Here is a 22,887-nt window from a genome sequence, read left to right on the forward strand (position 1 = left end):
TTTGGTACTTTCTAAGAAGCATAAGAACACATAATGTAAGGTGTCCTTTCGTGTTCTTAAAATGAAATATCTGGCCAAGAAATGTCTGACCTCATGCTTAACCCTGTCTGACCCTTTTTCATCACATCAGCAATCGGATTTTTCTCCAAAAAATTACAAAAGCTCTGAGCATAACTTTTTCCAGAACTTGCACAAAGTAGAAGTAGGCTGATGTACTCTACTATTTTAGAAAACATTTTCTTTCACACTCAGCTGTCTTCTTTCCCTGTGAATTACATATAAGGCTGTCATTAAGAAGATATTAACTTTGCTCTGGAAATTTTTAGCCCATTATTCCAAGAGCAGTGACTTCAGATGGGGGATTGAAGCCATCCTCTCCTGCAGTCAGCAGAAGGCCAGGCAGTTGTGGCTTTCAGCCACTTAAAAACAAAGAAGCCCCAGTATCCTGGTGTGGCTGGTGGCCTTTAGTTGTCCTTGGTGGAGCAACAGGCACTGCTGTGTCAATCTGCTCATGCAGTCCAGTCCCTCATTCCAGCAGGTCACCTTTCCAGTGCTGATGGAAACAATTAATTGCCATTAGCATGTAAACTAGTTTGTGTCTGCTCTGAGAAGAGAGGAAAGAACAAGAGGATATTCTTTGTTGCTTTTAACCATCTGCTGCTGGTGTAGCTCCTCCAGACCAGCCGTGGGAGCACATAGAGCTGGGTGAGACCCAGAATAAGCAAGTGTTTGCAAGGCCAAGATGTGAATGAGGAATTATGAAGCATAACTGAATGGCTTTCCCCTTGAGGATCAGATAGCACAGTTGCAGTGAGCCTCCCTGGAGAGCTGGGAAGGAGGAGAAGCTGTGCCAGACAGATGGCTGTAGTACTTGCTTTGCTTTTTCTCCCCCTTGGTAGAAAACCTTGGGAAGCAAAACTGTAAGGCCTAATTCTTCTCCATTGAAACTGGCCTCTGCTAGGAACAGAATTTATAGCAGTTCAAGAGGAGAACCAAGAATAGATGAACTGACTTGTTTCTTTTATTTTCCCCCCCTTTTATCACATCCTTATTCATATTTAAATTGTCCTGACAGTTTCAATTAATTCAAGTAATGAAGAAGTGTGTGGTATGTGTAAATGTTCATCTTTGATGATCTGTGTAGGGACTGGCATTGTTTAATGTAACACCAAACAATTAAATTTTTCTTTTTTAAATTTCAGAGGCTAAGAATAACTGCCTCTTAAAAAAAAAAAAAAAGTGAAGACCATAAGAGCAATCACACAGAAGGTGGGAAACATCTGAGTCAAGTTTACCTAAATAAATATGTTACAGACACTTGGCTGGTGCATGTTTTGATAAGATCTCAAGTTGCATGCCTATACAGATACAGATTTTATCAGAGGACAGGACTCCTTGAAGTGACCAGGAGTTGTCCAATGTCCTCTGTAGATATTAGCAAGGGGTGCTATGAAACAAGATAGTTTTCAAGTTCCTGCAGATTTTTCAGCTTTCTGAAACCTTCCCCTTGACCCCGTGGAGTGTTAAAATGTGCCTGTCAAGAATAAGCTTTTCTGAAGTGTCTATGAACCTGTAGCTGTCAGCTGAATACCAGTTCATGTTACCCTGAAGAAAGGGTTTCTCAGCTGGAATATCAGTTCCACAGAAAAAAGGTACCTTGCTTCTATCCAGGAGGGTGAGCAGCACTTCCTGCTGCCTTCTGGCTTGCAGTACAGACCAGAGAGGCTTCAGAACTTCCTGGGATAAAGCTAGTGGAAGCTATAAATGGTTAATGCTCACTGGTGCTAGGCAAATGTCATAGCTTTGAAACAAACTTAGACTTGTATCTTTTTGTTTGCTTATAAGATTTTTTTTCAATCTTTTCTTCTAGTCAAAGATTAAAAACTTCCTCAAGCAGCCCCAAGTAATCAATCATGTTTCCAAGGACTGGGACTTCTATTGTAAGGTCTGTGCTGTGGTGGTGCTACAAATTCTTCCATGTTGGGGAGTGACCACCTTTAAGCACTGTCCTAGAGGAGGATACAAATGGGCAAATGGGACCTTGAGTGCTGTTGCCTACAGCTGCTGACATTTCATAGCCACATGATCTGATTTGCTGTTTGGGCTCATGAGGCACCTTCCCTGGTTTTCTCATTTTCTCAGCCTCCTGCTGGTTTCTTCTGCTCCAATTGTTTTTCCCAGCATGTCAGTGTGTGAACTGTACTGACTTATTGAATGTGTGATTTCTAAATCACTGAATGTGTTTTGTACCACCTTTCTCATCATCTGAACATCTCCTCCTGAGTGTGGGTTTACAGCAGTCCCATGTGGTTTGTCTTGCCCAGATGGGATTTGCTGAGACCTAACTTGCACTCTGCAGTTTTTGTTTCTTTTACTTCATCTTATCCTTACATCACAAAAATATTTTGAAATAAAAAGGATATTTAGAAACCAGAAACCAAGCTATGTTTAGAGCAAGCGAATAAAGTTAAATAGGGGTTGGGTGGGCAGTGAAATTTTGGTTTTGCTCAAGACTGGTTGATATGAATGATGTCTTCACATTGGCAAACACCAGATACAAACTAAACTACTGGCAGACTTGTTGCCCTGGAGGGCTGGGCAAGTCTCTGAGAGGTAAGAGATGGTAGCACCTTTTTTAGTTAACTTTCCATTTCTGTTGAAAATTCTCTTGTGATCCTGTCATCCATTGTAGAAATATTTTTTTTTTTTTTTTAAGGTGTTTGGCATAATCTCAGTCCTGGTTAAACCTGAGTGTACCTGACCACCTGACACCTGTGGGACTGCACAGATATCACAATAACTTTGCACCTTCTGGATTAAATCAGAAGAATTTCCTTCAATGGATGATGTTTTGATCCAAGCTTTGTTTAAATTATTAATTTGATTTTCCTTTCCCGTACTTCTATGCTGACTGCTTTTTGGTTACAATCAGCTACAGTCACTAGTTTCTCTCTTCTGACTTCATCTTGCTGCCAACATCTGTTTTGAAAAGGGCAAATCTGTCACTATTATGGTGTTTCAGAAATACTTCCAGTGTACTTTCTGAAGGATGGTAGAATCTTTGGACCAATAATCTGGGGACACTTCTCAGTATCTGTTGAGAATTGTGTTAATAGATTACAGGACTTTTTTGCTGCTGGTTCCTTGAGTGTAGTATTTATCTGACTTCAAACAGGGTTATCAACAAGCTGTTCTTCAGCAGCTAGAGAGAAATCAGGCTTATAGTATTGTCTACTTTCTAAAACATAACCTTGCATATTCAAAAACAGCTTGCTTCCTTTATTTGCTCTGCAATTCCCCCCCCCTCCGCTCCCCCCCCCCCCCCCAAGTCCCATTCTGGATATGCATGGAAGAAATTGCAGAGTAAAAGAGGAAAATTTAATGGGTTGCTACACTTTTGTTTGCTTGGCAATGTATAACAATCCCTCACACCAAGCTCCTTTGTGATTCCTGGTTGCTTTTGCCACCCACAATGTCAAGAATCAGAAAGCTGATAGAGAGCCTCAAAAACAGGATGAAAAAGAAGGTCCCACATCAAAAACATCATTTATTTGAGTTTGCATTTTCTCCTATTAAGTTCAAAAGGAGGATTTGCAAAATCTTCCTCCTTGACTTTTCCCCCTCCCAGTTTTTTGGAATCATTGCCTTTTTTGTGCATCAGCCAAAATCTGTGCAACTTCTTTTCACATTGTGTGTCACCTGCTGTGACACAAGCTCTTCAGCTGCTTCATCTCAAGGCATTAGTGAAGCGATTGAAAAGGAACATAAAACTTTCCAAATGATATTGTGTCATTTAAAACCTAGAATCCCTAGTTCTGGAAAGTATCAGAGTGGATGTCTGAAAGCAAGACAGAGAAGGTATTTTGGGCAGTAGACTAGGATGCAGGAGGAAGAAGCTAATCTGTAACTTCTCTGACCTCCCTCTCTGTTTCTGAACTGTTGGTTTAAAACCAGGTGCACAAAAGTATTTCCGTGCCTTTGTTGAATTCACATCAGTAACGATTTTGGTGCTTAAATGAGGCAACTGCCTGCCCTGACTCAGGTCTGTGGTCTATCTAGACCCAGCTTCTTTCCTTCCACCTGTTGTCTGGGTACTTAGAGGTGATCTGCACAACATCGGGACTGGTTGTTGTTCTGTACAGTGGCTAAAGGAGCAGTTCCAATAAGTGTTATTAGAACATAAACCTTGATCCTACCAGTTAAGTAGGCAGATATTTCTTGTAAATGTTGCTGCTTTAGACTGGTGTGAAGAGTAGGGAAATCAACTGTGTGCACCTGTTACAAAAAGTGATCAAATTAGCTCCATGTGAGACTATAATTGCTTTTCACTCCATAGATCACACACAAAAATTGAGGTCATTTTTTGCCCAGCTGCTTGCCAAGTTACTTTTTAACTTTTTAGTGTTTAAACTAACAGGCTCAGTTAAAATAACAGGCTTTGTTTTCATGAGAAGAAAGTCTCACAGCCCCTTATTTCCTCCTTTTACTATGTATTTGCTTATAGCGGAAAAAGCATCAGGAAAGGAAACTGCTGTGGATTGGCTGGCTACACAAAGTCCTCCAGCAGAGTTCGGGGAGTTCAGGGTGGAACAGGGCCATGTTTGTGGAGTAGACTTCACTCTTTCAAAGACTGAAAAACTGCTGTAGTGGGAGGCCAAATGCAGTGACTTAATACGCAACCTGAAGTGGTAAGGAGCAGGCTGTCAGCTTGAACAAACCTGTGGCAAACTCTGGCAGATTCCCTGGAGCAGGTTTATGAAAAGCCCTCTCTGAAATCACAAGGCAGTAGATGAAGTTAATAGGCTGAAGAGGAGATTCCGTAAGTACCATAATATTTACTACAATCATAATATAATAGCTGAGGCAATAGTCTGGCTAGGCTCTTTACTTTGAGTGTCACCTTTGTTTTGCTGGGTTGTTAAAGGAGAAATAAATAGTCATTTAGGCTTTATGAACTCACGGAAGATTTCTGTTTTCCCTTGCACAGATGAAATCATGCAGCAGGAGATACGGCCGCTGGTGGCAGTGGATATAATAGAGCAGCTGCACAGGCAATTTGCAATCTTGTCAGGTAAGAAGTTACTGGTAATGACACTCTGTGATTCTCTTGGAGACATACTGGAATGTGTCATGCTGACTGTCACCCTTCAGCTCTGTACAGCAGTTGCAGTAGTATTTTCATATTGCTCCTGGGAAGTGCTGCTGCAATCAGATATTCACAGTGTATGGATAAGTGCCAAGCTGCTGTACTTGCTTTTTTAAGGCAAGTTAATTTTCCATAATCTCCACAATGGACTGGGAGGAACATATATAGAGAGCAAGAAATTAAACAAAACTTTCACTACATATCTTTGCACAATGTCCAAGCATCTTGTTTGTGGGAAAATATTATGGTCTATCAGGGATCTATTCATTACCTCCCCCTTCTTCCTCATTTGCCTTTGTTTTAGAAATGATTCATTGCTAAAGTGTAAGGTTCTAATCTTTAAAAGATATGATTATTACATAGTCCTTTGTTTGCCTGAAGTTTGCAATCACACAAAGTGACGCAGTTCCTTCCCCAAAGAAGGAGCTGATACTGAAATTTTTGGCAAATTATTTATTACATTATTTTGGATACTGTAGATGATAAAATCTTATCTGGATCCTAAAACAGTCTCTGCTGTTGACTACGTGGCCTCTGGCAACTCCTTTTGTCTCTATTTCTGTCTGTTCTGCAAATAAGAAAATTCAGAATTTTCTTATCGTCTTCCCCATAGAAACAGTGAAGTTTCATGATTTTGCACAAAATGCTAATATAATGAAATTATAAGAAGGTCCTCTTGAAAAGCTTATACCTCTTAGTGGAGAGGAACACTGGGTATAGAGTGCAGAAAGTGCACCAACCCAGCTCTGGAAATAGTCAGCTCAGCGGGCCCAGTCCTTGTAGTGTCTTTGCAATTTAAAATGCATTCCAAGTTGCCAAAAGAAATCCAAATTTAGTTTACACAGAATTCTTTATGTAGCTCTGAGCATTAAAACTTGACTTTGGAGGCTTGCAGGTAGGATCTTGTGGCAGTTTCCTAAGTTCAATAACTAGAGGGTTTGCATTAGGCAGAGGGCATTGACTGAGCAGAGGTGGAACCAACTGCCTTCTCTGCAGTAAAGCATCTCAGGGTCCCACCTTCCTAGAATTCCTAATGAACACAGCCCTCTGGGCAGGACAGGGTCTGTAACTGCATTGAACTGCTCAAACCCTATTCATCCCACTGTTGTGCTCACTGCAGGGTAAGTAGGAATTGTTGAGAATTGAGTGCCTCATATGCAATTGCCTACACAGTAAAATGTGGAGGATTGCTATTTTTGAACCCCATTACCTTGCAACATTTGGGACTAATAGCAAAAGCTGAATACACTATGTAATGAGTAATTTATGGAAAGTGGTTTACTAAACAGGAAGGAAAAATCCAGTTCCAGCTAGAACATTAAACATGGAATAAAAATGTCAAGGGTAGACATAAAAAAAGAATTTTCATTTTTCTTTATGGACTCATAATTTCAGCAGGGCCTGTATTCTCACCTGCTATTTTAGCAAATTCAACTTTTCACATTTATCTTATTTTTATTCTTGGAAGTGATGAGAAAGGTGTTTAAATGAGGCTGTTTAAATGTGAGCTGCTTAAAGACTTGAAACATAGCTCTTCATAGAAGGCAAGGCTGAGGGGCTTTTTTGTTAGGAATCAGCAAATTACTGGTTCATCAGCATAGAAGTACTAACAACAAATACCAAAGGAGAGTGAGATGTCTTTCATGCCCCCATCTACCTAAATAACAAATCACATTTTAAGAATTTTCAGGCTTATCTAAAATCTCCTCAGTACAGTCCAGAAATAGTATCCTACTATAAAACAGAGCAGTGTAGTTCATAGTTTCGAAGTTGACTTTAGTCAGCTAAATTTGGAAACTTGGGTGCCTCCACTCCAGAATCCCCATGGTCGCATGTGAAGAAAATAAGGAAGGCTTAGAAGCTCCTTTGACCCAGTATCTTATTCTGTTGGTGACCACTGGTGAGTCATAGGTGAAACATAGCAAGAATTTTAGAATTTTCCTTACTCTCCCTCTATTGCCTCCTGCAAAGAGAACTTTAGGTGCAAGTCAGACATTACTATGCTTTTCAAAAAATGCATTTCTCTAAATAATGTAACTTTCTTTCTCCTTTAGAAAAAGATTGGTTTTTTAATGCAATGAAAATAAAACTGGACATTCTTCTTTCTCATTTCACTTATTAAAGTAATTCACACATAAATGATCTCATTTGATTTAGATTTTTTTTCCATATGGCTCTGTAGCTTTTTCCCAAAGCATGCTGTTAGCTGCTTTTCATTAGGTATGAGCAACCACAAATATTTTGGTGCTTCAGTGCTTGCCTACATGGTGGTTGAAAATTTGGTACTTAGCCTATTTCCTGATTTTCCATATTGAAATGTTGCAGCTCAGTAGCCACTGTCCGGAAAAAAAAAACAAACAAAACCCTTCTGTTCTTTGGTGTCACCATCTTGGGCAGCAAAAGGCAATTCCAGTGTTCTTGTAGAGTGTTATGGACATGAATTATGTTTCTCTGAGCAACTTCCTAACAGTGGTATACACTGATTTATACTAGATGGGGTTATTTCTTTCAGTCTGGAGGCTGCAGCCACCAAAGTGCAGCCAGTCACCTCTTCCAAGCCTCTGCAGAGCCCAGAGCTGCAGTGCTGAGTCTGCTTTGTGTTACTCCACCAGCCTCTAGCTTCATCAAGCTCTCCTGCTCATCCTGTGGACCCCAAATGCATTTGTCCAGTGATAACGGAAGTCAGTGGTTGACTGTTGTAAACTTTGTCATAAGTTAGTATTTCTTTGCTTAATACCACCTTTTTAGTAACAACTGGCACCTGAGGCAGATACAGTGGACTCACAAAGTTTCCTTGCAGTAAAGCAGAAAAGAAAGAGGAAAATGATTGAATCAAGGGCTCTTCGTTTTCTCTGGACATGACTCATTAGAAACACTTCTCTCCACTGTTGCTGTGTGCAAACTTCTTGAGAGGATCTGACTGTCTTGTGGTCTCAGAGCAGATGGTAGGAATTACATAACAAGTCTAATGACTTGGTGTTTTATTATGTCAGAATCTAGTTATAATATACATATTTCCTACTAACAGCCTCCTGTTTGTCCTGGTCCTCCACCTTCCAGACTAATTAAGACCTTACTCCATGCTAAGAACAGGGAAACTCTCCAAACACTTCCCTGGTCCACTGAGGTCATGGAAAAGGCTGCAGTGTAATGTGGCAATGTCCTTTATCATGTAATTTTACTTTGGTCATCTCTTCTCCCATGTGCTGATTTAGCCCTGCTAAGCTTGTGAGATCTGGTAGGAGTACTGGTTCTTGTGGTTAAATTCTAGCTTTGATACTGCTACTGCCTTTTTCCTTTCCTTGAAAACCAAACTCTCAATTATGGGACTACAGCTGTGACAACACAGGAGTGCTCAGCTAGGTTTGTGTGTTTCCTGTAGCTGTTAAGGGAACTAGGTCACAAAGCTGGGTAGTACTGAAAGCCTGGTTATTCTAGCACACCAATTTTTACTCAAGAATAAAGAACCACTAGTAAAATACTTTTTCTGTCCTGCTGTACCAATATGCTCTTGGAACTTGTATCATTGCTTCCCCACAACACCTTTTTATCTTCAGCTTCACAGCCTGTTCTTATCTGTAATTATTCTGTCGAAGAGCCCGATCTGCCATTTGCAGCAATAATAGATCATGTTGCTAAATCACGACTATATTAGACAAACTGTCACGAAGTGTATTAGCAGAGAGAATAATTTTCTTTGTGTTCTGCTCCTGTTAACAGACTTCAGTGTATGGGAGAGTATATCTGAAAATGGTAACTGACTCAGAAGCCAGTTTATTTAATTTGCAAAGCCTGGAGGGTATTTGGCTATCTGCTTCCTGTTTAAGGTGAGCCTTTTGGAAAACCTGGCCTGACCTTGCCAAAAGGACAGTTTGGATCTTTTATAAAAATTGAGACTCAGGAAAATGATTTAATGAGAAATTGATCACTCACAACCCTTAATCAACATGGAAAACAAAAAAATCTGAGCTTGGAAAAAGCAAGACCTGACCAAAGCTGTGAAACTTCAGCCAAGATATCATTAGACTTTTTGGCTGTCTGACCCAGGAGATGAACTGTAGTCAGGGTTGAGCTTGATGACTCAGGGAGCTCTCTGTATGTGGGCAGGCCCAAGCAGTTAAGCCTGCACGTGTCAGCAGCATTTGAGAGAACACTTTCCAATACTAACTGATGAGTTAGTGTCTGTGGCAGGCTGGGGAGGTGAGCTCTGGAAACCTGCAAACTAACTTTTGGAACTTGTCCTGATTATAGCACCTTTGTTGGGCTGGTGCTTTTCATTTTGGTTTTATTTCCCAAGGGAGTCAGCATATTTGGTGATCTCTAGTTAAAAGAGCTGCTGCCTATAGAATAGGACTTCAGTCCTGATCGTCTCAACCATGGATATTTTTTGTGCCTAGGTGGGAAGCATGGGAGAGCTAGAACTGAGGAGTGGGAAATTTTCTAAGATCCTTATTGTGTTAAGGACCTTGGCCTGCAGTTGTGATTGCTTTCTGCTTTTACATCAGTCATACCAACATACAGCTTCAGCCATGAGAGCTCTCAGAATTCAGCACTCACACCTCATTTGTCAATCACACCCTTTACACTGCAAAGCAAAATTAAATTTTCTCAGCTGCAATAACCTTTTCTCCCCCAGATATATTCCTTCCCTAAATACTTCAACTGTTTTGTTTCCACAGTTGAATTCTGGCCCATCTTCACTGCAGCAGCTATCCAGGCTGCATTGGCTGCTGGAAAGTCTGTCTAGCAGGAGCAGCTATGAATGCTGCTCTGTGTCCTGGGACTTTGGGGATTGGCACACACAAGAGTGAGTGAAGGTCCCATTACCAGGGGTATCTTGTACAACCCTGGTACTGTTTGTGTGCCATTTCTTCTAAATTTCTTAACCTTCCACATTCACTCTGACTTCTGACCTGTCACCTAGGTTCTTCCTTTCCCTTTGCCCTTGGGCCACAAGTGAAGAGGAAAAGCTGAACAAATTAAGGAGTGTGCCCAGGAAAAGGAGGAATGAGGTGCTGTCATTCACATTCTGCAAACCAGGCAGGTCAAGTAATATTTTCCTTGGAAATCATGCCTTTCACCAGGCAGTTCAGCCCTCTGCTCTTCTAAATCCTGTTGTGGTTTGCTTCAGTTGTGCTCCAACTTGTTGAGCTCAGGTCTGTATAGGAGACAAAAATCTGATTGGGTTTCCTCTGCAGGCAAAATTCTGTGGCTATTTATGATGGAGCAGCCTGGGCTGTGGCTGAGGAGCAGTGACCCAGCCACAGAAGCTGTCTGTGGGATAGCCTGGCTGCCCTAAGGCGAGAGGAGAGCCTCAGGAGAGAGCCTCACGTTGGTTCAGCTGCAGGACAGCCGGAACCTTCCCTGCTGCCGCCTGGACCTGCAGCTTTCCTGGCTGCTGCTTGGCACAGCCACTGCCACCAGCTGCGGATTCCCTGGCTGGGCACTAGCATTTGGAGCTGCCAGGAGGTGCTGGGGTAGCTGTGCTGCTTGGAGAGTGCTGCAGGGTGGCATCTAATGGTGCCTGGAAAAGCTGCAAATCAGAGAGGCAGAGACCAGTGCATTGCATGGAGACACCGCCAAGCACAGCTACGGTGCTGATGCCTGTTTTTCAGTGTGTCTTTGCTTTTGCTTCTGACTGCACTAAACTCAAGGTATTGCTTGATTCTCCCTTGGAGCTTCTTGGCTCAGTTCATGCCTCAAGAGTGCATTTGCTCTTGACAGTCCTTGGGTTCCATGCCCAGCTGCACAGACGCTGCTGAATAGCAGAGTCTTTCTGGCAGCTCTAAGGTATGCCCTCTCACCTCTGCTGGGCTCATTGGCTCACTCTCTTCAGCACTTCTGTATCCCTTCTCCCTCTTCATGCCCTCATTTTATAGATAGTGTACTTTTTCTTTTTTTTTTTTTTTTTCCAGTTGAGGACTATTTTTTTCTTCTGGTGTCCTGTGGAGCTGCTGGAGCTTGTTCTGTCCCTGTCTGCCTTACTTATGATGGGCTGTAAACTCTTCTACTTGGCAGCTGGACTCTTCTCAAAAGTGAGAAGAGTGCCCAGGAATGTAGGGATTATGCACAGTCCCAACAAGCACAAGGATGGTATACAGAGAGTTCTTGGGGCCAAATTCCATGACTCAATCCTTATGGCCATGGTGCTGACAGAAGAGTCTCCTTATTGACTTTTAGTTTGTGCTGTCTGCCCTTTGAAGACATTGAGTAATATCTAGCTAAAGTATTTCAAGAACTGGAAGAAATCTTGAGGCAACTCCCTAGAAAGAAAGGTTGATGGCCAAGGAAAAAAAGGGCTGCAGCTTGTCAATTCACATTCTGCAGAAATTTGCATACTGCAGCAATTCTTGGATTAGTGTCAGGGGAAAAATGGCATTAACATTTAGATGTATGGAATGGCTCACTTATACTGAAGAAAGAGTTTTACAGACACCCTTGGTATTTAAGGAGATTCCCTTATATCCCTTATCCAAATGGATATGGATCATTTTCCTTTGTAACTCAACTACTGCTTTAAGTTCAGATATGGGCAGGAAAAACTCATTTGTAACATATTTGTGGTATTTCTTATCATACAACACTTCAGACATTTCTGCTCTCTTCTCATCATAGCACTTAATTTCTGAAGACCAAATTCCCTCAAACTTCCCCCTAATTTCCTGGTGTGGCAGGAACTGCAGATTTCCTTCTTTATTTCTCTGTCTGAAATACATCTCTGCTGAGTCATCTCAGGGTTCTGGTGTGCTTGCAGCAGGAAGTGTTGCCTTCACATTGGAAAATGAGATGGAGATCAGGAGCTGTTAAGGGCCTGTGGCTTAGTCAGAGGCAGGAGCTGCTGACTCTTAGTTGAATGTTCAGTCTGAGACTGCTCCTAAGTGTCCTAGATTTTTTGTCAGTGGTGAAAGGAAGAAGTCAATGTTCAGTCTGCTTACATTAATTATTTGGATGGCTTTTTATAGGAGAAGATTACATGACAAATACACACACCCACATACATCTCAGCCTGCCTCATCCAGCTCAGGGAAGAGACAAGGGGAAGAAGAGCACATGTGTGAATGGAGATGCAGGAGGTGAAATAAAAGGGACACAAAGAGATCCTCATCAGCAGAAGCATTAGAAGAACCATTTGAGACTTCTAGTTTGATCAAATCTTGAGTATAACTGCACCTAAACAATCAGAGGTTAAAGAAGGGGATCCAGGGGAATCTCTACCTTATCCTCCAGTGGCAAATATTGCTGCTTGAAACCAAAATATTCCAAGTTACTACATCTCCCTCATTTAAGGTACATTCACATATTTCAAGTATGTGAATGGTTAAGTTTCGTGCCCAAAATCCTGTGAATGTTCACAAGATACCAGGTATGAAATATCTTGGCGCATACTGAGCTCTGCACAAAGAGACAGCGGACAAATTTGGTATTACATTTTCCTGGCTGTTACTGTTTGTGTCCAGGAGATGTCACTGAGAATCTGTAACAAACCAGCTGGGTACTGCTGGCTGGAGCCCCTGGTCTAGAGTGCAGCAGTCTGGGGAAAGCCTGACTAAATTAACAAGACAGCATATTCTACATCACTGCTGACTGCAGACAGTGCAGCTGGAAATGCAGCTGCCATGCATCAGCATTTGGCACCACCCTAAGGCAGTGGGGAGGTCATTGTGGATCTGCTGTGGATCTGCTCAGCATTTGAAATCCAATTCAGTGCAGTGTGAATAATGGCTTTCTTGCTTTCTCTCTTGGCTGAGAGACATTTGAGTCTCTGTAGGCCTGTTTTCTCCCTAGCAAGGTGAGTTTAGTGAATGATTTCACACAACTGAATCATTTTCAGGTGTAATCAAAGTAATAATCAATCTTCAGGCAGGAAAAGAGGGGCTAAAGGTAGTGTGCTGATACCATGCCACCAGATGTCAGGAAGAGAAAGGGTTTCCTTGTCCAAAATTCCTGTTTCCTAGAGCTCTGAGTTTTACCTTGTGCAAACATTGTATTCTGCATCATTCCAGCTCTCCATGGCCAGACAGCACAGAAAGGATTTTAAATAATCCAACTGAGGGTGTGTGGATAGGGCAGAGGCAGGATCAGGACTAGCAAGGGACTGTCCACTCTACAGAGAAACAGCCAGGAATTACTGGAGCACCTCCTAGCAATGACCACCAACAGAGCAGGAGAAACTGGTTTGTGGCATCAGCTGTGGTTATCAACAGGGAAAGGCAACAGTGGATAGGAGCAGCCTGGAAACAGGGATTATTTACAGGGATTTAGAGGGTCCTTTCAAGGAATGAGAATGTGGTGGGGTTTTTTTGGTTTTGTTTTGGTTTTGTTTGTTTGGTTTTTTTTTGTTTTGGTGGGTTTTTTTGTTTGGTTGGTTTTTTTATTATTTTATTTTTGGTTTTTTTTTCCCACTCTCATGCTCCTAATGGGATACTTTATTGGATATTTTCCTGAGGAAGGTAATTTATCGGCTCACAGCTTCCTCTTTACTAAAAAGAAGCCCAGAGTCTGGCTATCCCTTGGACAAGAGTCCTCTGTGTGTGATGAATGACTCAGAAAACTGTGTCTACAGCAGAAATACACTCAGTATTGGATTGTTAGCGAATTCCTGAGCCTGGTGCAAAAAATAGGTTTACATAAAGATTGCACAGAAAGGAGAAAGACTCAGGGAAAAGCATTTCCTTAATACCCTGTTTAAGGAGAACTAAGCAATAAGGTACCTGTAACAAAACTTTGTTTCATCATGCTGCTTTATGTGCTGCTGCCTCCTCAGTCTGCTCTCAGCTTTGAGCCCAAGCTGGTGAGAAAATCCCTCTGTGTGGTAACTTCTGTGTGGTTGGAGCAATGCCCAGATTTATTAGTGGAATCAAGTTAGGAATGGTGCTACAAGTAAACAGGGTTTGTGCTGTGGGCTACAGTGGCTCTTGGGGCTGAGCATCGTGTCAGGAGAACTGTAAAAGCTGCTTGCTTCCAGGGGGCTTGGCTCCATGCTTTCTGTAGCTCTACCTGAATTTGGATCAGGGAATCCCTCAGAAAGGGACTTTCTCAACCTTATTGATTATGGGTTTTGCAATTTCCTGTCCTGTTTAATAGAGGTTTGATGCAAATAAACATTGTAAACAAAATTCCTCCATGCATTTGAGCATTCTCAAGGAAAGACCTAAACCTGGATTGGCCCCAAGCTTGTATTTTGGGCTATATGTGTGTCTTCAAAGCTTGTGTGTTCTGTTACTTCATTTCATTTGATGTCTAGAAGGAATTGGAGAGTCCTGTACCTATACATAAGGAAATATTTTAATATTATCACAAGAAATTATTTGGAAATGGAAAGTAACAAAAAAAGCACTTAATCAGAATTGTGCAGAAGATTAATGAAAAAGCTGAGAATCTCAAAGGCTAGAATCTCATCTGTAAATGTAAACAGAGGTAATGAAACTACAGTGAGTTGTATCATATGAGAGCTGATGATGATTACTGGATGTGGGTACTTTACAAGGAGAAATATGCCAGTCTGTCTCACTTGACTACTGACCAGTCTGTCCAAAATTATAAAATCACCTTCTAAACTTTATGATTTGTATTTTGCAGGAGGAAGAGGGAAGGATGGTGCACCCATTATAACCTTTCCAGAATTTGCAGGATTCAGTGAGATACCTGATGATGATTTTCTGAACGTGGTCACTTATCTAACCAGCATTCCCAGGTGAGACTAAGCACAAATTTCTGTTGTTTCCCCAGTGGCTCACTGATTTTAGTGGTCCTACCAGGACATACCAGTGCCTCTGCATTCTCCAGTCATTATGAAATTTCTCTATCTACTGGAGGTCCTAGGAATTGTGTCATTTTCATGGAAAAGAAAGCTTTACACAGGGCAGGTTGAACTGAATTGGAACAGGGATAGATCTGAAGAGCAGCAGCAAAGATGGCAGATCAAATGGAGCTAAGAGGGGCTGTTTGTGAAAAGCCTCAGGGGCACTGGATGTAAGAAGGGAAGGGCTGCTTCAGAAGGAGCCATACTTACATAGGCCCCATGACTGCTTTTTCTCTGAGTGCACCTTTCTATGCAGCTTTCCCTTTGCTGAGAAAGCAAGTGAGGTTCCCCACTGACAGGATTCTAGCAAGTACCATGCGCTTTCAGGTACTTCATTTCTTTGGAGATTGCTCCACAGCCAGGATGTTTTCCTTGCTTTTTGCCTGCAGCTTTATAAGGATAGTGAAACAAACAGACTTCTCCTCTGAGGAAATGTGCTAATGCATGACTGCTGAATTACTTTTTACTTATCTAAGAGAGCTTAATATTTTTTCAGTCCCCTGATCCTGTTTCTAGACTATGGCTGTTTGTACTAGTGAGAAGCACAGCAATGATTTATCACTTTCTGTGGTCTTCTGCAAAAAGGTGCTTAGAGGATCATAGCAGAAAATGTGCCTCCTTCAAGTTTGAGTAGGAAGTTTTATAGCTCCAGCTACATGTATCTGACAAAGTTGTTACCAAGGAGTTGCCAAAGCAAGCTGAGAGAAACCACATATTGTGAACTTAACAGGTTCATTGTTTCACTCTGCTCTGTGGGACTTCTGTTCCACCAGGGGAAACTCTGTTTTGAGTGTTTCTTTACTCCTTCAGGACTGGGAGGGTGACCAGCCCCAGGTTATATACAACAGCAGCAGTGGCTGAGAAAAGCACAAAACTAGTTTTTCAGTACTTTGTACTTGCTATGCAGGGAGATGATTCTCAGTGATTTTGTCAGGAAACCAGCATGTTACATTGTCAACATGATAGACAGAAACCCTTTGAGCTTCCTCAGCCTGTGTGAAGCCCAAAAGCACAGATGCATTCAAAAGAAATTAGCTAAATTCATGAAAATGGCAGCTGGACACAATGGCTCAAATACAAACCCAGGCTGAAGAAATTAATGTATTCCTTAATGCTGGGACCTGGGAGAATATACCAAGAGAAATATTGTCCTCATTTTCCTGCTGCCTTTGTCTCAGTAGCCACTATCTACCAACAGTGGAGTCAGGGTGTTGAGCTAGATGGACTTTTGCTTTGACTCAGTTTCTGTTCTCCTCTCCTGAGGAATCCCAGAGCCATGTGCAAAGAATGAAGAATTGAGGTTCAAAAATTCGTAAGTCAGGAGAGCTGTGATATATCTATTTTACAGATGATGAGATAAATGTGGGTAGTATCTCACTCTACAAAAAATTGTGTTGAGTGAGTGACTGTTCAGTTTGCTCTAAATGACCTGTTCAAGGTCAGTGACTAGCTGGAGTTTCAAGGTACATTTTCTGCATACCAGCACATTGATTTGGCTCTTAGGTTTGATCATAGACCACACTGAAGGGATGTGAATTTTCCAGGAAATTTTCTAGTCTTTATTGCAGTACTTTTAGAAAGATTGCCTGCATTTCTTGAGTCACTATATGAAACTTTCCACTATCTGTAAATAATGAGGAAGAAAGATGTTAATTTAGAAGAAGAACCTGAGCAGCAAGCTTTGTGTGATTTATGACATAATTAAATAGATTTCAAACTCAATGAGGCCTAAGTAGTGGACCTGTTTGGGTACAGAAGAGCTCTGTCAATCTGCAGTTGGCTGGTCCTTGCACACAATGTTTCTGCCATATACATCAGCAAGCAGTAAAGGGTGTGCGTTGTTAATTTTGCCAGCACTACTGTACTAGATAGTGCTGTGTGTAATATAACAGTATTCCTGTGTGTAGTTTTATTGCTAGTAGTCCACCTTTTACTTTAATTCTCCAGAAGGATGTGAAGGTATCCAACAAAGTGACTAAGAACAGAGAACTGTCTCTAACTCTTCTGGACTTACAAAGGGTATGACCATGAATCAGGTGAGATGAGGTATAGTTTGAAAAACAGTTAATCCTATTTATCATAGAAAATACTTCTGTCTTCAGAGCTTAGTGAACCAGAGAAATCAGCATCCTTTTCCAGGTAAATGTAGAGAGAATATCTGTCTTTGATAATGTCTGATTTAGTATATCCTGTACCGTAAGGTTCATGCTGGTTGTGGAGATAAGCTCTGTGATTGCAGATAACTTCACTTAGTGTTAGTAACTTTCTAAGTCCCTCTGGAATGAATAATCTTATATGCTCATCTGACAAAACACATGATAGGACCGAAGATCAGCCCAGTGAGACTCTTGTAACCTGATTCATTTTCCCTGTGGTTCAACACCTGCTCATGAGAGTGCTCCTCCAAAGGAGTCTGTATACAAACACATCCACAGACACTATGTAACATGGTGTATGTACATGCATACCTCTGTGCATGCACTAGATAGCTCCAGAAAGCCATTTTTTACTTGCTTTATTGCATGGCCAGAATTCCTTTCTCTTTAGCTTGACATGGATTAAGTACTTTGATAAACAGGTGTCCTTCTCTCCTTCCAAAAGAGGTCAGGAAATTCAACATCTCAAGTCAGTGTTCAAGGGCTAACCTGAATAAAGAGCTGAGAACATAAGAGCTCTGCTGATTGCAGATATTTCATTCAGGGAAAGAGAACCTTTCTGCCAGACATCTGTAGATCTAGGCAAATGTGCCAGAATTTATTTTGGAGGTAAACCTGATGTTTATCTGCTTTTCAGGATTGTCTTCAAACCCTCCTTTTCAGAGAACTGGAAAAATCCCAATGCATTTTCATAATGAGGATAGAGATATTACAGTACTGATACTGAGAAAACATTGATAGAATGTGTGTGTGTGTGTGTGTGTGTTTGTTCTTAAACAAACTTTCTCTGGATGCAGACTGGAGTGGGGGTTCTCAGCTGGGCATCCACTTGTGCTGATGCTGCCATCTCAGCCAGGCCTCTTCCTGTGGCTGTGTGCCTGCATTCAGCCCTTGGTGCCAAATGACATTCAGACCTTGGCATGGCCTTTCAGCATGCTGGTTGAAATAGGATCACTTGCTGACACTCTCTCTGTTTCCCTGGTTAAATTTAGAACTTCAGTCAGTCCTACCTAGCTAAAAAGAAAAAAATCCACAAAACTCCCCCAACAACAACAACAAACAACCCCACAAGCAAAACAACAACAAAAAAACCCTCCACATCAAAAAGCAAACATACAAGTATCATTGGCTTATCTCAGTGACTACAATTGATGCTATGCTGAACATCATTTGAATGTGAAGGACCCAGGTTGAGACTTTTGCATTTAGTTTCTCACCCTTTCTTTAACAATATGCAATACACACAATATCTTTGTTGCCTTTATTTGAACATTATCAAAGAACTTTATTCTGTGGAATATTTGTTGAGCTACTGAAGGATAGGTATGTGTTTGTTTATATCTAAGACTACTGAAGAGTATGTATACATTTGTGTATTTATAAAAGGTAAAACAGGTTCTCTTCCCTGTGCTTTAGAGGCACTGCTGCAAACATCTTTTCTGTCCTCTGCAGAGAGTTGCATGTTGCACTACTAAAGAGGAAAGGTCATGTATTGTCATTGAATTTTGTAATCCTTAGAGGAATGTTGTAAAAATACTGAATTGGAAAATTCAGTAGTTTTTCCTGTTATCAGTATGAACTACTAGGAGCATTCTCGTGGCATCTCAGTTTTGCACAATACTTTGACTTTCAGTTTTTGATCCTGCAGAGCTGTAGCAAGAGCTCAGAGTTGTTACTGTGTTGATAGTCTTCAGTAGATTATTGACGTGAGTTTGGATAAAATGACCCATGGAAACAGTGTTCCTGAGTTGGTCCTTGTATGGATGGTGGACAAGGGATCAAGGAGATACTTTAAACAATTTATTTTCCTTAAGATGTGATGATATGTTTGATTGCAGTATGTTCTCTGATTATTACATTTATACTCTTCTTGCCTGCCTCTGGTTTTTCTGAGATGACTGAGCTGTTCTGCTTTAGTGAAGGTTCTGGACACTCAGTGTGTACTTAGCTTCTCCAATGCTGAGTGCTCTTGGAAGGCAGAGAGAAGAGCAGTCCCACTGAAACCTGGCACTACAGAGTGGGATTTTTGAGAGGGAAAGAGAGGATGGGGTATTCATGAGGTCTACATAGGTGGAATGGAACACCAAATCACTGCTTCCTTGATCCTCCTTGAAAAGCACTGAGAAGGAACAGGAACCGTTATTCTAGCCAATATGTTGAAAAGGATAGTTTTGAATGACTTGTAACTCCAGAACAAGCTTGTGATTGGCAAAATAGAACTCTTCATTTTCTGCTTTGCCTACCAGAATTCCTGGGGCTTTGTGTACACAAGTCAGGGGATACTGATGCCCTGGAGCTCAGTGCCCTGTCAGGTGTCAGCATACTTGGAGAATGAAAACTGTAGAGGGGTGTCTAATTTTGCAGAAAAAAAAAAAAATCTGGGGGTTTTGTCTTCAAAGGAGCACAGTGTAATTTGTGATCCTGAACTATTCATGTTCTGGCAGCAGAGTAGCACAGCAGCTGAGAGATTCAGCAGATAAAATATTCATGTTTTGTGTAAGCTGCTAGCCTTATGCTGGAAAGAGAAATTTTTCTGGCTTTCCTTTTCATGTGTGTTTCTGCCAAATATTCATTCTTTCCACTGTACGTTGTGTTTTCATAATGGGCTCCGAGCGTGGTGTGACGGAGGCTGTGTTTTGCTGCAGTTCTCTGCCTTGGAACAGGAGTGTCTCCCTGTAACCCAGCACACCTATTTCATCTGTTTTGCAGTCTGGAGGCTGCCAGCATCGGATTCATCATCATCATAGACAGACGACGGGACAAATGGAGTGCAGTCAAGGCATCCCTGACACGAATAGCAGTAAGTGCTTGCTTTTGTTATTTATCTTCTAGAAATTAAAATTGTCTGCTGAACCTTCAGCACACAATACAGGCTCCACTGCTCATTTTAAGCTCCCATTTTCTGGCTGTGGATGCAGATTCTCCCTGGCCCTGCAGTTAGTAAGTGTTAAATAAGAGAGGGAGGAAGCTGCAGAGACAAATTACATAGTCTTGTTTACTGCTGAATTAGGACAAATTCCTTGCTTTCTGGGTTGACTGCAATATATATTTTAGTAATTTGAAGTTGGTTCCTAGAGGAGTATTAAGAGGTACCCTTCTGTCCCCAGAGAAGGGATGACATGGCTTCCTTATGAAAGAAATAGATCCTAAGGGATTTGTGTTTGCACAGTAGTAAAGGATCTCTGTCAGAAACTCTTAATAGATTATTATATCTCATTTGCAAAAGTCAGACCTGGGCACCGATTTTCAGCGCTAAAAAATGCAGCTGGTTTTATACATCTCTTAGTTAGGAGCATTTACTGTGAGAGGACCAAGCACTTACACACAGAGGTGTAAGATGGTGGGATGACAAAGGCTACTTTAAATTCTTCCAAGGTATTTAGACAGAAAGGTTTTTCATTCTCAGGCTTTTTTGCTGCTCTCTTCAAGAAATTGTCCTTTTTTATGCCTGATGAGCTCAGAGAAGTGTGAGAGATGTAGGCTGGGTGTTGCAGGCAGGGCCATATCTGATGAACATGTTGAGTGCCTGCCTGTGTGTAAAAATATGTGAGGTTAAAAAGATTCAAAACCCTTTGCAGAGTTACGTAGGTCAGCCTGGGGAATCCATCTGTGCTACCAGCTTCCCTCACCGGTCCAACGTGGGCAGCCAGCTTTGCCCTCTAGTGGCTGCAGCCTAAAAAATGGGAAAAATTCTGGTGTGGTGGTGCAAATGGGATTGGTGGGATTAGGGTCTGGAGAAGAAAGGCATTTGTCAGGAACTTTGGAGCTCTGTGATAAATTTGTATCATGAAACAACATGTGGCTGGGCAGTAAAATCCATGGGTCAGTCTTCCTGCTGGGTTTGGAAATGGTGACAATGAGCACATGCTGAATGGACCAGCTGGTGCAATGAGTCCTACCTACTTTGCCCTACTGGTGAGGAAACACTTGGCTGAAAATTCCCTTGTAAGGTAGAAATGTGCCTTCTAATAATTCTATTCCTTGCAGGGAGCATTTCCAGGAAACCTGCAGCTGGTGCTTGTCCTGAGACCCTCCCGCTTTATCCAAAGGGCAATCGCTGACATTGGCATTAAACTCTATCGAGATGACTTTAAAATGAAGGTACCGGTAAGCATGCGGTTTTTTGTCCATGCATTTTCTTTTTTCCATTTCAGTTCTGGGCTGTCAGCAATTTCCCATAACCCAGGATTGCAAGTGCCACCTGGGGCCTTTCATCTGGGTCTGTGTGGTGATTCCAAAGAGTTATTTAGCAGTGGGTGGTTCATAGTATTTAATGGATATGTTCCCATGTCAGTCTAGCTATAAAATGTGGCTCAGTTTTTAAGTACTGGAATTTTGACTAAGTGGAGATGTTCCCTTCCTGTAGGTAGAGGAAGATCCCACTTCAGTGACAAACATAAGTATTCAGGACTACAGAGCAGTGGAAGCCTAGGGCTGAATTCTGCACTCTTTGATGGGTTATCCATGGCAGCACTGACTGTCCCTATAACATTGCTTATTCTGAATGTCTTTTATGATTCCCATGCCCTGAAGATTCAGAGTTTGTGTTTTAGTTATTTTTATATGCACTTGGCATATGCTGTAGGTTGATGAGACTGTGATGTAAAGAAGGTTATCAATCCTGAAAGAGTTTGAGATTATTCTCTGAGGAGTCTTTTAGGAGTTGTTTTTAGCTGCATGTTTGCATGTGGTGTCAGAAATTTTTAAGTTCTATAAATATGAATTATGATTATTGATGATATTTCATCCTGGATCAGACTCATACTGTGTTCCACAGTGGCTTTACTGGTGGGATTTCAGATTACTGTTTTGGATTTTGCTTTTGGGTTTATATTTTGCAAAATACTTATGGCTCTCCTCCAACAAATCTAGCTCTGTTGAAACTCACGTTTGAAGTTCAGGTGTTTAAAATACTTTCTGTGTCTCCTGAAGTGAGAGACAGCAGCTATTTATTATAGTGCATACAGGAAAGGAACCATGAATAGGCATTTGGTTACTTTGGTTAAATTGTAACATTTACTGTCATTTGGTAAGGGTGGCTTTTTGGCAAAATGTAAAATTGATGAAAAAATTATGTTTATATACAAACCAAAATATTTTATAGTACTTTTAAAAATGGATGTACCTATATTTAATATGCCACAATCTGTTGCTACAGCAACCATTGTACCAGTGCCTGCAGCCCAGAAACTTCATCTAAGACTGGCATTTTCCAACAATTCAGCATTTCCTATGCTTTTAACAATTTATTTGACACCAGAGTTGCATTTCAAGACTTGGAAGGAATCAAAGTTGGAAGGGAGGTTAGTTCTAGGCAGGGGTCAAGCACTGCATTAAGTATGAAATACTAACTTATCTTTCTTACAGGTAGGAAAATCAAGAGATCAATTTAGTTTGGGGTTGTCTTGAATATTTTGAGCCATCCTGGGTGTGTCCACAGAGCTCTTAGAGAGCAGCTTTACAAAAACTAAGAGCATGACAGGCTTGCTCCCTCATGCCCAGATATCTGCAGACAACCTGTCAGATTTATAGACAGGCTACCCACATAGGTCTGATGCTGTTCTAAGTTACTTGGGGCTATACTGCAGGTGTTCTAAGTTCCTGGGATCTGTCATGCCCTCTGGAGGGGCTTTTCTCCTGTGTTGCAGCCCATCCTAAAAATACCATCTGGGAATGTCCTTGCATACCCCAGTTTCAGGGCAGGGAAGTTACTGAGAACAATGTCTGTTTGTCCTCCTTGAAAACAGCATCCTAAATGCCAAGCAGGAGAACAGGATCACAGA

General features: G+C 41.4%; 1 protein-coding gene across 5 annotated transcripts in view; it reads left to right on the top strand.

Annotated features, from left to right (window-relative positions):
- MCF2L2 (MCF.2 cell line derived transforming sequence-like 2) overlaps window positions 1-22,887 on the top strand; it is a 156,897-nt gene that overhangs the window by 32,196 nt on the left and 101,814 nt on the right. For 3 of the 5 annotated variants that reach the window (XM_021543705.3, XM_021543715.3, XM_021543689.3), the window contains exons 2-5: window positions 4,988-5,071; window positions 14,726-14,840; window positions 19,814-19,904; window positions 21,092-21,211. In XM_021543705.3, coding sequence (XP_021399380.2) covers window positions 4,988-5,071; window positions 14,726-14,840; window positions 19,814-19,904; window positions 21,092-21,211 — 410 coding nt within the window. Of the gene's footprint in view, window positions 1-4,429; window positions 4,820-4,987; window positions 5,072-14,725; window positions 14,841-19,813; window positions 19,905-21,091; window positions 21,212-22,887 lie in introns of those variants that run through there. The other 2 variants (XM_021543725.2, XM_021543697.3) reach the window with 2 other exon arrangements.

The sequence above is a fragment of the Lonchura striata genome, chromosome 10 (genome assembly GCF_046129695.1).
Source record: "Lonchura striata isolate bLonStr1 chromosome 10, bLonStr1.mat, whole genome shotgun sequence".
NCBI lineage: Eukaryota > Metazoa > Chordata > Aves > Passeriformes > Estrildidae > Lonchura > Lonchura striata.